A 17,990-nucleotide genomic window follows, 5' to 3' on the forward strand; every position below is an offset into this window, starting at 1 on the left:
TTTCATTGTTCATGCTGTAAAACTTGAGCATCACATGAAAAACTAACTTTTACTTAAAACTGAACACAAACTATCCATTTTATATTCAGTCATTGTTTCATAATGATAGTGCTTAGTTACTTCCAATGAACTTTAAGCATAATTTCAAACTCTTTCTGCACTTTTTCTTGCGTACATGGTTAAAGGCAAGTATTTAACACATTAAATCATTTGTAAAGTAAAGATGTTTGAAGTTATATTACACACGGGAATTTGATTCTTTAAGGATTCTTTGTGTGTGTTGATTGCTGACAGTTCTCCAGTGCAGCTTGTCACACTTTTTATATTCTGCTTATCATATGTAAAATCAAGTAAAATATCCTTATCTGCTGAATGTCGTCATTTTAAGATGTTACTCTATCAACACAAGTATGTGTAGGTGTATGCTTTCTGTTTGGATGGCAGTGTTTTGTAATACTTTCCTAATGTCCATTTTGCTTGCAAAAAGTGCAGTGTCACTTAACTCATAAAACTGGACTCTTACTCATCCACCATAGCATCAGTTTCGAAAATTAGGTGCTTGGATGCCTCAGTAATATTTATGAAGTTTATCAGCCACTGCTCCTGAAACTGTTAGTTTCAGTCATTTTTAAGTCTGTACTCAGAATTCCATTTTATCAATCTTTAAACATATTTCAGTTCTGAAACCTTGAACACTTACTCTAAAATAGATCCACTCCGGCTTAGTTTACAAAATGTCTTACCTCTCTTTATTCGCCTCAGGTAAGTTCCTCAGTTCACTGCTGCTGCCATTTGCATATTTTGAGTTCTTTATGGCTTTACACAGCTTTTACTACAGTTCTTGTTCATGTCAAACTCGGAGAAAAAGTGTTAAATCTCTACTTTTTTTGCCCACTGCCACTGTTCACCTGAACTTGCTTGAAACTGTAGCTTTTCCTTATTGCCACTTATTCCATGCACAAACTTCACTTTCCAAGTTGTGGGACATTCTTCTTTGACACTTGTTTGTCAGAGTCCATGTTATCCAAGGGGCCGTTCTCCTTGTCTAGACTCCTGTCATTAAAATATAAAACTACCTGTTAGTTTTGAGGGTAGTGTCTCTGAAAAACTGCTGTGATTTGAATGCAGTTGACCCGCAATTGACACATGCAATTAACCACAATAGAGTTGCTTAGTGGATGTGGATAACTTGCAGATAGCTTCCAAGGAACCCTTTGAGTGCTAGATCGCAAGTTCAGTTTTTAGTTCATTTGAAAGTGTTATTTTAACAGTTATGACAAGAAAAATATTAGCTGCTAATGACTTACCCTGTGCATTAGGAGGGCGGCAGAAAATGAGTGTCCAGGAGGTGCAGGGATCAACCTTCTCTGGGGTGTATGTATTAAACTTCACAAAATGCACATCATCAGCATTCAGAAATATTCAAGACAGACCATTAACTTGTACCATGAACACTTAAAAAAATATATTGTGCCACAGTGATCACAAAGGTTCGCACCATTGAGATAACACATTTCTCAGGAGGAATAGTTTTCTCTAAATTTTTACCTGAAGACCAGGAATCAAGCAAAAGCGAGTTATTTTGACCAGCTATCGACCAGATGCAGTGCTCATACCATAGCTGTATTTATCTTATGCCCATTTTTCTACTCTTAGTTGCTGTGATGTAAATAATTGCTACTGCCCTTGCAAGATGATGCAGACTTCAAAGAACTGTAGGGAGCACAGCATGTCCTACTTCTCCCTGTGCAATAAATAAATTGCCATCCAATTTATCATCCAAATTAACAGTCGGAATAATTGTATATGAATGCATTAAGGCATTGATGTTAGTTGATCTTGATACAACTTTCTTGGTACCTATGGTTTCCTTCCTTTCATATGTGTTTCCTCTTCAAACCCCGATTGTACAGAGGTGAAAACAGATCCCTTACTGAATAGTGGGATAAGTTTGTTCTCATCCACAAATTTTCGGGCCTATTCCAGAGTTTGCTGTGCATCGTCAAGTTGATGCTCTGTTTGAAATTTCGTTACTTTATGTCCTTCAATTCTGTAGCATAATTTCGAGTTACACAACCATCCATTGCTTCCCTTGCAAACACTGTAATCTATGTCACATGCAATGTGATGCGCATAATGTAGTAGGCAACTATCAGGCATATATTGTAAATTGTATCGAGCATCCTTGACACGCACAACCTCCAGTTTTTGTAACAAGTATGCATTGTCCTACTTCAAATATCTGAAATTTTTCCTATGCACTACATGGTCATATTGCTGTGGACTTACTCAAAATCTGTTCATAATTGTTTTTTACTATGCTGTGGATGGTCTCCTGTACCTAATTGTGTTTAGTACTGGTTCTTCGGACAACGATTGCTCTTTACTGTGTTTCACTGCAGACGGGATTTGTGGCACCCTGCAACCTTGGCAGCTGGGTGGCAAAATTTGTAGCATCATGTATTGCATTTCCATTCACATATGAAATGTCTCTACCCACAGTATAAAATAATTTGTGCAGCAAGGGAGGGGAAATGACCATATGGGAATTGGGGACAGATGTTGGTAAGGTCACTACAGCCATGTCCAATTCTATTCTGCAGTGTGATAATGCCTGTACAAAGAAGTGGCAGAAAAAAACTGGTGGACACTTTTTTGGCTCTGTTCTGTTAAGATTCCCAGCAGTCTCGACTGGCAAACAGCATTGAAAATGCCGTAACCTCTAGGAAATGGCACAGTTTCTTATGAATAGCCTGATACACAGCAAACCTATATTATATAATGATTGATAAATCCTCAGTGTTTCCCTTTCACTTGGTAATGCTAAGTACGCAGTTTAGCAAACAATTATCTCTAGCCATTTTAGAGCCAAGATTCCAGGAGGGAGCAAGTGCAGCTGAGATAGTAATCACTGTTTACATGTTTACCATATTAGAGCAGTGTGTGTCACTTTCACTATTTACACAATAACCAATTGCAAGTAATAAGTCAGAATTACATATCTGGGTTTCAACTAAAACACAGCCTCTGCAGAATATTTTCTGAAGAAAATTCCCTCCAATACTAGATGTTGCTGACCTAATACTTTTCCACTGTGGTAGAAGTATAGCTTACATTTCTTGTTTAGATTTTGTCTGTTGTGTGGATTTAATGGCCATGTGTCTGAGGGTGTGTGAGATATAGAGAGATTACTTTACTTTTAGTGCATTTGTTTTTATACAATTCCTGTAATGACCTAATTTAGAATTAAAGTTTTCTGCATTGTATTAATCATTGTGCATTTCAGTTGTCTGGCAGAATAAACATTCACGGTAACTAGACATAATTGTCAGTCTCTAATCTTGTTTACTGTTGCCAAGTTATCTAAGATATAGCCACACTATTCCAGTGTGTCTCACATGATCTCAAGATACTTATCACATTTAAAATTTATTACAGTTCATATTTGTTTAAAAAGGTTTTGTCGTATTATTAATAGAAATTACCAGTAATATATTTCTGGGAAAGAGCTGCATGAGCATTACCTTAAAAATGAATACGTAAGTCTGCTACGATGCTACATATTTCCAACCCTGAGTCACCAGGAGCACATCCATCACAGTCAAATGTGCCCCACAGAGGGAGACAGTAGGTTATTAATTTAATTTTTGTCCCCGGTAGTTGCGTGGTGGGCAGCTGGTGTACGTATCCCGGCTGGGAGGTGCGCCGGCTGTGAACACGAGTGCCGCAGGCCCTCTGCTGTCGGATGGTGCATGGCACCATGTGCGGCTGTGCGCACAGCGGCGCGCGCTCTCACTGCAACTGGATGGGGCGCGGGCGGGCGACGAGCTTGACGTGGCCGGGGTGCACGACTTCCTGGACCCCGATCTGACTGCACTCTCATTAGGCGGTGCACCGCCACACCTGCTGCCTGGAGCCCCAGGTCGGTTCTCTGTTTCACAGTATGTGAATAATTTGCATTATTTTATGCTGAGATTATTTATGCAGAAAACTGTGTCTTATTCACTTATATTTACAGTATATCTCCATGAGGGAGTGACACTCTGAAATTTTTGAAACTGTCTTGTCTGCAAGGCGTATTTCCTACAAAATTCTGTCGTGGTAAATTTTTGATGCAATTAATTTCTTAAGATAAATTCAGTATTTACAAAATTAGCCATTTTGCACTTTAGAGCACACTTCTTTTAAAATCTTTGTAGATTACAACAAAAATTAAATCCTTAATCTTTTTAATAGGCCAGGTAGTGTCAAAATAGTGCATGATGCACTGCAGAGTGACAGATTCTTTCTGTAAACTATCCCCTAGGCTGTGACTAAGTATAGTGCTACTCCTGCTTGGTATGGGAGAGTGTGGACTGGCAGAATTGAAACTAAGATGGCAGTTCATGAGACTTACCCAAATTGCTCAGTCACTAAGAACATTGCCTACAAAAGATATAGTTTTGAGTAATACTATGGTCTACAAAAAGATTTTAATCTGCCACGATGTTTCATATTCAGTATTGTTTTATAGGTTTATTGTTATCTCTCCTTACCGGGAGAGCCATCAAATTTGTGCGGAAAACAGGCAACCTTAATACAGTACAGCAAGTGAGATACGGGTGTATCATTTGATTTAGTCTACAAATGTCTAGCAGGAGTTATACAAAGTTACTTGGCAGAATACAGATAATCTTTCACTTGTGACTCTTCGTAGAGCAATCGTCAACAGCTGACATTTCAAATTGATCAGCAGAGCTATATGTCTCACATTGTGTGTCTGTAATAATTAATGTGAGCTTGAGTTACAATGAATTATTTTGTTTCCAGAGGTACAGAGACTTTTCCATCATTTGGCACAGAAAAGATCATTAGCACCTGCTGCAGTGACTGGTTGATGATTCTCAATGTAAATTAACATTACGTGTTGCATTTAATAGGAAGAATGGCTGCATATTAGTTCAGGACCAAATACTGTGCCAAAAAATCCAACAAATGTTGCACTTAATACAATACTGGCAGTGAACAGTAGATATGCTCATAAATAGGACTGAAAATGTTGCTGAGCTTTTGCCCAGTGCCCTCCTTCATAGGGCACAAGTACAAAATACACAAATAAACGTGTCTACATTATTGTAGATGACTATGTTGTTTTGTCACCACTGCAACTGAACTGTAGTGAATGAACAGAGAAAGGGAGCAGGAAGGGCTGGGTGCAGGAAGCAGCAAGGGAACTGGGCAGGAATGTGGCTACACGTGGCAGCAGTGAACTGGTGGCAGCAGTGAACTGGTGGCAGCAGTGAACTGGGACAGGAAGAGGGGGACTGGGGTGACAGGGTACAGGAGAGGAAATGGCTGTGAGACAGGGGGCTTGCGAGAGATTAGAGCCACGAGGATTATGAGAGTGAAGGATTTGTTTCCCATCAAGGAATGTGGCAGTTGTAGAACAATGAACTGAAATGCAGAGCATTATTTTTCAAAATATATGCCATTGGGAACTACCACACCTGTGGTAGACGACAAAAGTATTACGATTAATCCTCTTGGAGAAAATGCAATGGCTGATATTGTTAACAATATTTTTCATGTCGTTATATATTAGCCTGAGAGTTTTTCATCAGTTATTTGGTGGTTCTCTCAAAATGAACTTGCCCTTAATTCTGACCAAAAACTGTCTATGCAGCTTTTTACACAGATCTTTGAAAGGAGTGGCTAATAATGTGCAATTTTAATATTCTTTTGAATTGATAGAAATTGTAGATAAAAGGACTCGTTGAATACCCTTGCACCAGAGTAGAGTAACTCACTCAAAGCTGTAGGTGGGGAGGCAAAGTAAGTGGAAATGATTATTCTGTCTTTGCAATGGTGGGCTAAACTGCAGTTTGAACTGATTATCGACAAAGATTGTTAAGGAGTAAAAGCACTGATAAATAAGTATAAGAATTCTAATATCTTTGAACAGGCCTGAACAAGATGTTTGGTTATCTGCAGATTTTGATAAACACTGTTGTTACTTGAATTGAATTCCAATAGAAGGTAGTTCTTTAAGACAACAAGAAGTGAAAGGATGCACATCAAGCCCACTACCTGATTTTGAAGGCAAGAGAACACAAGCGCAAAGCATCAACTGTGCTAGATGTTTACCCATTTTGTCTTGTTACCTAGCTGGAGATTAAGGGACTGTACACATGTTGCTTTGTTTAAAGTATGATTATTCATGTATATTTGTGGTATTTTCACATTAGTTTTATGATATGGTGCATGGACATTTGATCACCAAAAACACAGGAAATTATCAAGCCATGCTGATTTTTAATTGGTGTGGTCTCTCTTTGACATCGTAAAGGAAAAACATCATTGTCCTTACCACATTATTTTTTATAGATGTTATGCCTATTTCAGAAGTTTTTGTTAACTTCACTTTAAAACTGAATAAACAGTCCATTTCAAAATTTGCCTTTTTGTGAATCGCCATGTATCAAACCACTGATCTCTATTTTTGTTTGACTCCAATTTCTTGTCTTATAATGCATCAGTCTGCTTTACTTTCTCATGTGTGTCTTATTTTGTTTAATGAGGTACATATTTTTCAGTACATTATGTTAAAATAGTCCAAACAATGTAGATAACTTTGACACTTATGCATCTACTTTTTCTGTTTACAACACATCCCAGCTTTGAATTGCTAACTCTTTTGAGAGAAATAATCTTTTAGAATAATTTTTTACTGGTGTATCATTTGAGAGAAAAAATGTAAAACACAAGATCTTTACTGATGATGTTTATTCATAACAGAAACTTACCAGTGGTAAAATATTATACAAACAGTAGGTAAGGTTTTTTTTCCATAGGGTTTGATGTGATTTTCTGTCATTGCATGTGTAAGCTTGCAGTACTATTCAATGTCTGCTGTGGCCAGAAATATTTACTCTCAAAATTAAGTCTAAAGTTGATTGTGTAAAAATATCAAACATTTTCAGTATAGAGGAAGACTGAATTTATCTAAATAAATGTTTGTTCCTGCTCCATAGATTTTGAGGGCTGCCTGGCCAACTTCACCATCAATGACGAGCTGCAGCCACTTAACGGCTCAGGGAGCATCCTGCCTGATGTTGTGTGGCATGGTGCCATTACACCCGGCTGCACGGGACCTGCCGGCCTCGCCACCACCGCCACTCCCGACCCACTCAGCATCGGCATCACGCTCGTCATCGTGTTCTTCGTTGTACTGCTCGTCGCTATTCTCGTCAGCTTTGTTGTGTTCCGGCTTCGGCGCCAGAAAAAGGAGAAAGGTGGTGGTGTGAGTGGTGGTGGCATTGTGGGCAAACAGAATGGCGGTGCAACTTTAGTATCGGGAGGTGGTGGACCCGGGGGAGGGGGTAACGATGGCAGTGGTGGTGGATGTGGTGTGCTAGGTGGACGTGGATTGACTGCAGCGGAAACTGCTGCCTTTCTTGGTGAAACGGGTGAAGTGCTTAGGCCACATCACCTCGTCGGACCTGAGCTTATTGCCAAGAAATACAAGGTGAGCTTACAATTTTAGTGTCTTGTAAGAAGATGCATGTTCTTTTTATAATGTCTTTCATGATACATTGTTAGCTGTTTCAAGTGGAAGATATACTTTGTTAGCACTTCACAACTTTTACTGTTTTTAAGGGAATAACTGGTGACACAGTGTTCATTTTTGGCACACTTGCATAGAAAGTGTAATTTGATCACCTAAGGCCAAAAATCTGTGCACCTGACATGTTTACCTACCTGTGTAAGTTGACTATAAACAGTGTAGGAAAAGATAGATTGCTACTTACAGTAAAGATAACATGCTAATTAGCAGACAGGCAGAAATAAAAGACACTTATCGTAAGCTTCCAGCAAAAGCCTTCATTGAAAAAAGAGAAAAACACACCATTCATTCACACGAGCAAGCACACGTCACACACACGTGACCACCAACTCCTGCAGTTTGAGTGGTTGTCGTTACAGTAAGTAGTGCTCTATCTTTTCCTACAGAATTTTTATTCCTACCTGGAATTCCAATTACATAAGCTGGTTGCTGCCTTTCCCTTTGTGTGTAAGCAGTACCAAGTGTGTCAGATAAATTCTTTTTGAAATTCTAAACTATAATATTTCACATACAAATTAAACATGCTATCTGTGTCATTTCCTCTCTATCTTCCATAATTATATCAAAGTACTTCATCATAATCCTCCGGAACAGTGATCCTCATGTGGCAGAATCTGCTTGGAAGATAAGCCTTTCCCTCCTTGTGTTCTTCCCACTCTTTCTCGCTACTCTGGCCCAATCTTGTCTTTTCTTCTGGATGCTCCCATCCAGTCCTTGCAGCCATTTGTCCCATGGCCCCTGCCCTCCATCATCATCTGCTTCTTGCTAGTTATACTCATTTCCTCCATTCTCTTCAATTGCCCATACAATATTAGTCTTCTTTTCTTTACTTCTCTTTAAGCAGTTCCTCAAGTGTTGTCTCCCAAACCATTTCATTTCTAATATTTTTCCATTTTAGTTGCACCTATCTGACTTCTGAAAAACTTCATCTGTAGGTCTATCTTTTTGTTATGGCCATCTCAAACAGCTTTGCATTAAATTTTAGGCCATGTTCTTGCACAACTTCATCCCAAACATCTTCATTGTTCGCAAATATAAAACGATTTATCAGAAAAAATGATTGCTGCCATTCTGTTTCCAATCTATCTTGCCACTTGTCATTATATCATCCGCCACCATTATGAAAAGTAATGGAGGTAGTGTACCAAAACATTTGTGTGTCCATTTTATATTGTGTATGTTTTGATATTTATGAATAGTGGACAAAACGCGTACTATACCATCATTTGTAAAACTACATTTATGCTCTCAAAATAGTTTTGGTCATAATATCCACTTTTAGAAAAACATTCCTCCTAATTTCATTGCATATCTGTGAGTTAAGTAATACAGTCATTAGAAGTTTTAGATGTTTATTATTGTTCAGCGTGATGTGTTTCTTAAGAAATCATTGTGTCTGAGCTCAGGTGTGTATTCTACAAATTTAGGCAGCAATGTCTTGTTCAGACATTGATTTCCCCTCTGAGCTCAGGTGTGTATTCTACAAATTTAGGCAGCAATGTCTTGTTCAGACATTGATTTCCCCTTATTTTCAATGTAGATGTTTAGGGATTACTGAAAAATTTCCACCTTTTTGTGCTTGTTGATTTTTTTTTTTTTTTCTAAGAAAATGTTTGAAAGTTTACAATAATGCAGTAAGCAGCTCTTACGGAGTTGACTGCTGTGACATAATATTGCATTCTCTCTATATTATTACTGGCATGTCATGTTCCAGTTAGTTTTCCACTTCAACAGCAATTCACATTGTAGGCATTTGTCATTAATTTTTGCTATTTTTTGAGGTTGTTACGGGTATATTCTGTTAGTTAACATATGCTTGAGAAAACAAATTAATCAATTAGCTTCAGGCAGTCACTAAATTTTATCCCAGGTTGTTCTTTTCGTAGAACACAAACCATTCTCTTAGGTATTGTAGCATCTGTTCTTAATGGTAACTTGTAATCTCAAATACCCATTGTAGTGGGTTGGCAACACACCTATTTCTTATAATAACAATAGCTAAAATAGCCTCAGACTGCAAAGATGATTTTATAACTTTTATGATCAATTCCGAGACTTCAGGACATGTCTTTAGATGTACCTTTGAGCACATCTAAATTATGTTAATAATTAACTTCTCAGGTTGCAGCAGGCTGTCAACCAAATTGCAAGTGCACATAAGCACGTCCACAACACCACATGAAATGACTCCAAATCCTTTTTGCGTTATAAACAGACTATGAGATTAAAAGAGAATCAGTGAAGTTCAAGTTATTTATTTTCTATTTAAAAGAATATTTGCACCAGTCACATAGCAGACCCACTGCGAAAACTGTTATCAAGCATGAGGTGTGCTAGTTGCTGTTTGTAAACAGTTGGAAACTGTCCTGACTGCCATCAAGTGATGGGAAGCTACTGTTACAAGAGTCACATATGGGAGATACTAAAAGTACCTCAAGTACTATCCTTTCCTGTTTACACAGTTCTTTCCAGTTCCATTCCCCTTACCAACAGGTTTCAAGTTCTGCCTCGTTCTAAAACTGAAACTGAGCCAGTTTTACCTGCTGTTAGCCATGTCAAGAAGAAGTAAAGTCAAATGGATTGGAATGTATGACATGGTGAACATGGGGGGAATTAGCAGCAAGAAAATGGAATGATCATCATGATCTACTCAGAGCATATTTCTGGGGACCTCGTTCATGTGCACAGAAGAGGCTGCACAGAAACCATTACGGGAACAGTTTGCAGTTAGCTGCACATTATGGTACACGTTGTAGCTAACAGTGTCAGTCATCTGGGCTGTGAGATCGTACTCAGATGATTCCAGAAACTGTCAGAGAAGGTTCAGAAGATTGATCTTACTTGTGGATTATGAGTCAACAACAAAATCAAATGATGAAAAATCCAGGATGCAATAGTGAGAATATGATGAAAAGGATACTACTCACCATGCAGTAGAGATATTGAGTTGCTAACAGACACAACAAGGAGACTGCTAGAAAAGTAAGCTTATACCCAGAAAGCCTCCTTCAGAAGTAGACAAAACAGACATACATACAACTACTGTCTCTAGCTGCTGAGACTAAACTGAGAACAACTATCAACTGTGCATAATGGGAGAAGTAGTCAGGATGGTGGAGGTAAGGAGGAGGCTGGGGCAAGATGGGAGGGGGGATAAATAGCAGGGTAGGGGTGAGGGGCAGTAAAATGTTACTTGTGGGAGCGTACAGGAATGAAGTGGGGAGAGGATAGGACAACTAGGTGCCGTCAGGATGTTAGACAGAGGGCAAGGGGATGGAAGAGGGAGCAAAAAAAGAAGAGAGTAAAATGACTGTGGGTCCATTGGTGGAACAGGAGACTCTGAACTGCTGGAGTGGGAACAGGGAAGGGGATAGGTGGGTGAAGGACAAAGGTTGAGGCCAGGGTGTTACGGGAACATAGAATACATTGCAGTAAGCCACTTTTGCAATTTAGAAAAGTCGAAACTCTGGCAGAGTATGTAATTCAGTTGTTCCAGTCCTGAATAGTGGTCATGTTCACTACACACCTGTCTATTCCACCAATGCAGCCACAGTCATTTTAATGTTTTCCTCCCCTTCGCCTCTCCATCTAACCTCCAGACTACACCTAACTGCCCTACCTTCTCCCCATCCCACCCTTGTATGCTCCAAACAAGCAGGACTTTACCATCCCCTACTTCTACCTTGTTATCCTTTCCCCTGCCCCAGCCTCCACATTAGCCCCATTGCCCAGATTGCTTCTACCATCATGTGTAGTTGCTCACAGTCTGGCCCCGGCAGCCACAGACAGTAGCCATTTGTGAGTAAATTGTGTTTACACGAATGTGTGTGTGTGTGTGTGTGTGTGTGTGTGTGTGTGTGTGTGTGTGTGTGTCTTTTGTCTTCTTCAAAAGAAGTCATTTTGGCCAAAATCTTACTTGTGTAGAAGCCTTTTTGTTGTGTCTGTCTGTCTGTCTGTGACTCAACATCTCCAGTATATGGTGAGTAGCACTGTATCCTTTTCATAATATTATGAGTCAATGGTTTAGTCAATATATCAGCAGTTTGATTTGAATTCTCATTACATTTTGGTTTGAAAATCTTTCCAATGTTTTGTTGAATGAACTTGGTTCCATTATTAATATTCTCCTTGCCTTGTGTTGTTCATGCATAGTTAAGTATTTTCAACATACATATGGGAGCTTATTGTCAATACACAGCTTTGCCAGTTGAGTCAGGCCTTAGTTTTGAAGTTTTTCTTCAAAAGTTTTACACAACATGTATTGGCAATGAAAGAGAGAGCAGCTCAGTACTCTGCTTCAGCTCTCAAAATAGCCATAAGGCATTGCATTTGAGCATACAAAACAGTGGGTCTGCCCCATGAGAGGAGAACTTCACTGGTTGAACATTGAAGGAGATATCACCACCACAGTCAGAATCAGCATAGGCAATTAGTGTAAAGCCTCTGTCAGTGAACATATCAGACTTCATAGATCCTTTTAGCTACTGAAAAATACATTTCATCATTATCCAGTGACTCACCATTGGTTTTACAATATCTGCTTACATAACAGCGAAACTGGTATCCAAGCAAGATAATATTGTGAGGTACAAATAGATTCCCTGTATTTCTCAATAGGGTTCTGTTGTCTCCATTGAGAGAGTGAGTGCTCACAAAATTTTCCTTACTTGTCACTATTCTACATTATGTAAGTGTAGCTAATAGATTTCAACTGTCAAATTTAAAAGGTCATAGGATTTTCTCTGCTTGTTTTGATTTTAAAAAACAAATCCCCATGAACTTAATTTAATTTCCATGCTAAGATATGGCATTAGATCCTGAAATATCCTCTCAAATGTAATTTCAGTAACAGTTCAAGTCGTTCAGAACTTCAAATAACTAGCACGTCATCAACAAGCAGTGCTATGAAGATGTTTTTGTCTTCATTAAATTAGGTGTGAAGGTCATCATCAGTTTTTCAAATCCCAATGTCATCAGAAAATTCGAGAATTTCTCATTCCATTTCTGTGGAGCTTGTTTAGGCCATACAAACTCTACTCTGCTGTACAAACTTTATTTGCACCATCATTGAATCTGACAGGCCAGACAAACTCTTCTTTGGCTTACAAACTATGTTTGCACCATCATTTAATCTGTCAGAATGATTTGCCTTTGTCTCTTCTTGCAGATCACTTTACAAAAATGCTAACTTAACATCAAAAGTTGTTATTTTCATTTGTGGCTGCAAGACTATGAAGCAGTCTAATTATTTCAGAAAATGCCACGGCGCCAAAAGTTTCTGAATACTCTATCCATTTCAGTTACTTGAAACCCACTGCATCTTGTCTTGCTTTATAATTTTCGTCTTGCTGCTCACACAATATGCAGTGACAAGTTAAATGTTTCCCGTTCTTTGGGAGTTTTATAGGACTCAAGGTTTTCAATTTCATTTGATATTTGAATGCATCAGATATTTCTTTGTACCAGTTTTTGACTTTGCCTTTTACTTTTGACGTGCCAGACTTTGTGACATTACTGAGTTGCACAAGACCAATTTCATAGTCTGCGAGTCTCATAGGCATCCAATTTTATCAGTCACTTAGTTTCAGTGGTGAGACTATTTTGAAGTATGTAATCAGATTATATGGTATGATCTTCAGTTGTACCATTGAGGAAATCATCATACTTCCTGATTTCATTCTTGGTGCCTCTTATGAAAGTCTTGACTTTGGTATATCCTTTTTATCTTTGATTCTTTAATAAAAATGATGTTATCAGAGACAACAGTGTATACTTCATCAGCGGGAATACAAATCATACCTGCAAAGTTTTCTTTTATTTCTTTTTAGTCTTTATTTGGTTTTCATGTTCAGTTAAAACACAGCAATCACACCCAAAATATCTCAAATTAGTTAGCTCCATTGTACAACCAAGTCTCAGTCCAGCCAGGCTTCTTCCTTTTATTGAACTTATTCCTGAATGTTTTAGTGTAAAGAATGCATATTTTATTTCTTCAGGGCACAGATTCTCATTCTGGTTCCATACACATGTAAAAAACTTCAAGTGTGTCTGTAAGTCATTTAGTGTAAGAATTCTGGATTTTGGTCCCATTGTTTCACTTTAAACATTTGACTTTCTCCCCAAACTGATTTTCAACTATTTTTCATGAATGTTTCTAATTTACAAACAGTTCATCTTTCATCTTCAGGGAAGATGGGAACAATCATCTTCAAACAACAACAAATAACTTGCTTAAGGACTTGAGATTCATTCCAGTACAAGTTGACTTGAGTTATATGAGAGTGAAATGATAATTAAACCGACACCCTAGCTGCAAACAGGCATTTTGAGAGCATAAGTCATATATATTTTTATGAGAGTATATTCAGTATATGTCATGTTCGTTGGATGAGATGTAGGTGTGCGTGCGTGCGTGCGTGTGTGCGTGTGCGTGTGTGTGTGTGTGTGTGTGTGTGTGTGTGTGTGGCCTTTTTTTTCACTCTCTGATATAAGTGACATTTTCATGTGCTAACTTTTCATACCATATTTTATTTGAAATTTCTGTCTTAATTTTGTTAGTTGTTTCCCGGATTTTATAAAGTGTATTATAGTTTGTATTTGATACACAAAAAAAGCAATTTTTGCTTTCAGTCAAAAGCCTGTAATTCAGTCTCTTCAAATCCAATTCTTGTAATCCAGCAACATCGCCAGTCAGCATTTTCATAGAGATCGCACAAAGTAATGTGCACCTGTGCAGCAATATGTTCTGATTCTCATCGCTGGGCGAGTCTGACTCTGTTTCAAAAGGTCGGCCATTTTAGTTTGCTGTCACCTACTGAGGTGTATGCCTCAGCTTTAGAAATGGCCATCTCAGTTGTTTGTGTGCTGATTCTGTTACTCAGTACTCTAGTCAGAGGCTACTTAGTTGTTGAATTATCGCTCCTACTATCATGACCTGCTAACCTTTTCACTGCTACAGATGTGCTCTCTGCATTTCGTGTTGAGGGCGGCTTTTGTTATGTCAGTACTGTTCGTCAAATGCTTGTGCCTATGCTGAGACACAGCTTTACAGCCCATATGAAACACTTACCAACATAGTTTTTGAAAACTGTTTGGTGAAAAATTTGATTTTTTCATGTGTGACAGCCTGTTATTTTCACTCAATAAAAACTGAATTTCATTTTGTTATACATCATACATACTGCAGTACACCAGATTAAGTAAAACATTGCTCACAATTTTAAAGATTTTGCAAAGGTAGATACGCATTGTGTAAACTTCGTGTACAGTCAATTTTAGCACTTACATTGTGTGGAATGAAATGCAGATAAGCTATATAAATTTCTCTTAAAATTGAGAACATAAATCATATGTTGTTTTGATACATATCTGACAAACATGAATGGGTGCGTCACACACAACCATTCTTGTCCTTTTGCACTGCAAATCATGGTCATCAAACTTCATAAAGGATTCAGGGTACTGAAATGAGATTTTTTACAAATGGTGGCACTGAAATTATTGGGTTTCATACCTGACAGACAGTTGTGCACGATGTGGCCATTCATATGCTTGCGCATTGCGCTTCGTGGTCTTAACAATCATCACATCTCAAAAACATTTCAAGATATCTAAATGGATTTTTTTGCAGATAGTAGCACACATGGAGGCCCATATGTTGTACGATAAATACTCAAAAGTCTTTTATTCACCGAAGTATGGGAGTAACTTGTCATAGCAGTAAGAGGTTGGTGGCTCAGGATGCATACAGATGTCCATAATACTGTAAGAGAACTCAAGTGGGACCTGGGGAAATGGCATGTTCACCGTGGAGCAGCAGCAGGAAGGGCTTCGATCCAACCCTTTGATTAAGCGAGGCAAGCAAATCAGTTAATAACCATGCCAACCCTGCACACGTGCATGACAAAGGCAGAGAATAGAAGAAGAAGGAGGAGGAGGAGGAGAATGTCTCACCAGCATTGCATCATGTCTGGCTCCATAAGGTCACAATATAGACAGGAAGTATTAGATGCACCAGGGCTCACTGTTAGGTCCTTTTGTCGTTGCCTTGTGTGCAAATGATATGTTGTCAGTTTTGTCCTACTGTAAATACATACATAGATGACCTTCAGTAATATCCAAGTGCAAAATCGATAAACTTGAAGACAGCTGTCGAGAATTTCAGTACTGAACTTTTTGCGCTATCAAAATCGGCACGTAATATATGGTCATCCCAAACACAGGTGGTCCTGATTAACCATCTAGTCTCATTGCCCCAAAATTTTGGGAATCGTGACCATCTTTAATATTAAGTGGTACAAACATCAATTTCTCTTCCTTGGCAAGGAGCCTAAAAGTAATAATAAATGAAAAGGTTACCTGGGTTGACCACAATTGCAGTATGCAAGATAGCATGAGCATCTTCCATACCCTCCAAAAATAAAAATAAAAATTTCCCTTTAGATCTGAAAAAGAAATTTGTACAAATGCTTAAACTTACAATTGTTGATTATGGAGATGTTATCCTGCAAGCTACAGATGTATGTATAGGACAAAGAAGAGAAATTTGTTAACATCGAGTATAGATGTAAGTGTCGGGAAGTTGTTTCTGAAAGTATTTGTATGGAATGTAGCCATGTATGGAAGTGAAACATGGATGATAAATAGTTTGGACAAGAAGAGAATAGAAGCTTTTGAAATGTGATGCTACAGAAGAATGCTGAAGATTAGATGGGTAGATCACATAACTAATGAGGAAGTATTGAACAGAATTGGGGAGAAGAGGAGTTTGCGGCACAACTTGACAAGAAAAAGGGACCGGTTGGTAGGACATGTTCCGAGGCATCAAGGGATCACAAATTTAGCGTTGGAGGGCAGTGTGGAGGGTAAAAATCGTAGAAGGAGACCAAGAGATGAATACACTAAGCAGATTCAGAAGGATGTAGGTTGCAGTAAGTACTGGGAGATGAAGAAACTTGCATAGGATAGGGTAGCATGGAGAGCTGCATCAAACCAGTCTCAGGACTGAAGTCCACAACAACAACAAGATCCTGCAAGGTTGTTATCCAGATAACACATGATGCCTGGAACTGTTGATGAATGCCTGCATTCTATATACAAGGTGATTCAGGAGGAATGTTGCACCTCCTACAAGAGGTGTGAGAATACTCCAACAGATGGTAGCACTGTGATGTCACACCAAGGCAATGGCTGCAGACATGCTCAGGGTTGGAGCAGTGAGCGGTTGTGAGGCCATGTGGGTATCGTGCCTGAGTTTTGTTCAGTTGAGCAAGTTCGATGTGCATTGTTTCTGTGAATACCAACATGCTGCATCATTTGACCCAAACAGAATTTGCATCAATTTTCTTTGCATAGGGGTACTGCAATGTCAGTGCCCACGCGGGTGTGACTGAATTCCAGAGATTGATGAACTCACTATGTCAGGGAATTTACCAGGGTTTTTTCAAACATTGCATGACTCTGGAACAATACCCAATGTACACGTAACATCAGAACATGAGGCTGTCCAGTCAGTTGAGGAAATGGATGACGTTATTGCAATGGTACAACAGAGTTCCACTGCCAGTGCATGGCGTTTTAGCCGTCACCTCGATATTCCACAGATGTGAGTGCTGCATAATCTACATTCTGAATGCTTGTAGCCATTCCATGTGCAACCCATGCAACATCTGCATCCACGTGACTCAGTAAGTGGACAACGATTTTGTTAATGGTTGTCTGTACACAGAGACATCATGCGCTACATTTACACACAATGGTGTCATGAATACCAATAGTTCTAATAGTTCTAACACTAGGGAAACAAGATTCCAAGTTAGGTTCTCAGTGAACATTTGGTGTGTTATGATTGATGACCTGGTGATAGGGCTTGAGTTTCTGCCAAATCACATGACACCCACAGCATATATGCATTTCATGATAGAAGACTTACCTGCACTTTCGAAAGATGTGACATTTGAGCAATGATGGCAAATGTACAGGCAACATGGTGGATCACCAATTCACTATACCGGGCAAGTATCGCAGTGTCTGTATAACACATATCCTCAACAGTGGATTGGCCATGCCAAACCCACTAACTGACCAGCCAGATTATGACCTAACCCCATTAGAATTCTGTTCATGGGGTTGGTTAAAGGGGGATATGTACGTTACGAAGGTGGATACATACGAAGAACTTGTTGCTTGCTTCACCGATGCTGTTGCCCATATTAAAGCCCACTGAGATAATGTTCGATGTGCAACACAGTATACTACCCGAAGCATTGACGAATGCATCAAGGTGGGTGGTGGACTTTTTGAATACCTCTTGTAGGATGATCAGTCATCTGTCTCATAATTATTCTGTCCACTACAGCACTTACGCAGCATTTCAGTAAATACTAAT

At 38.9% G+C, this 17,990-nt stretch overlaps 1 protein-coding gene across 1 annotated transcript in view; it reads left to right on the plus strand.

The window, feature by feature from the left end:
• The window catches only part of LOC126278037 (cadherin-related tumor suppressor), an 817,086-nt gene that overhangs the window by 758,289 nt on the left and 40,807 nt on the right, over positions 1-17,990 (plus strand). The window contains 2 exon segments of the mRNA XM_049977779.1: positions 3,661-3,922; positions 7,011-7,504. Coding sequence (XP_049833736.1) covers positions 3,661-3,922; positions 7,011-7,504 — 756 coding nt within the window.

The sequence above is a fragment of the Schistocerca gregaria genome, chromosome 6, assembly GCF_023897955.1.
Source record: "Schistocerca gregaria isolate iqSchGreg1 chromosome 6, iqSchGreg1.2, whole genome shotgun sequence".
Lineage (NCBI taxonomy): Eukaryota > Metazoa > Arthropoda > Insecta > Orthoptera > Acrididae > Schistocerca > Schistocerca gregaria.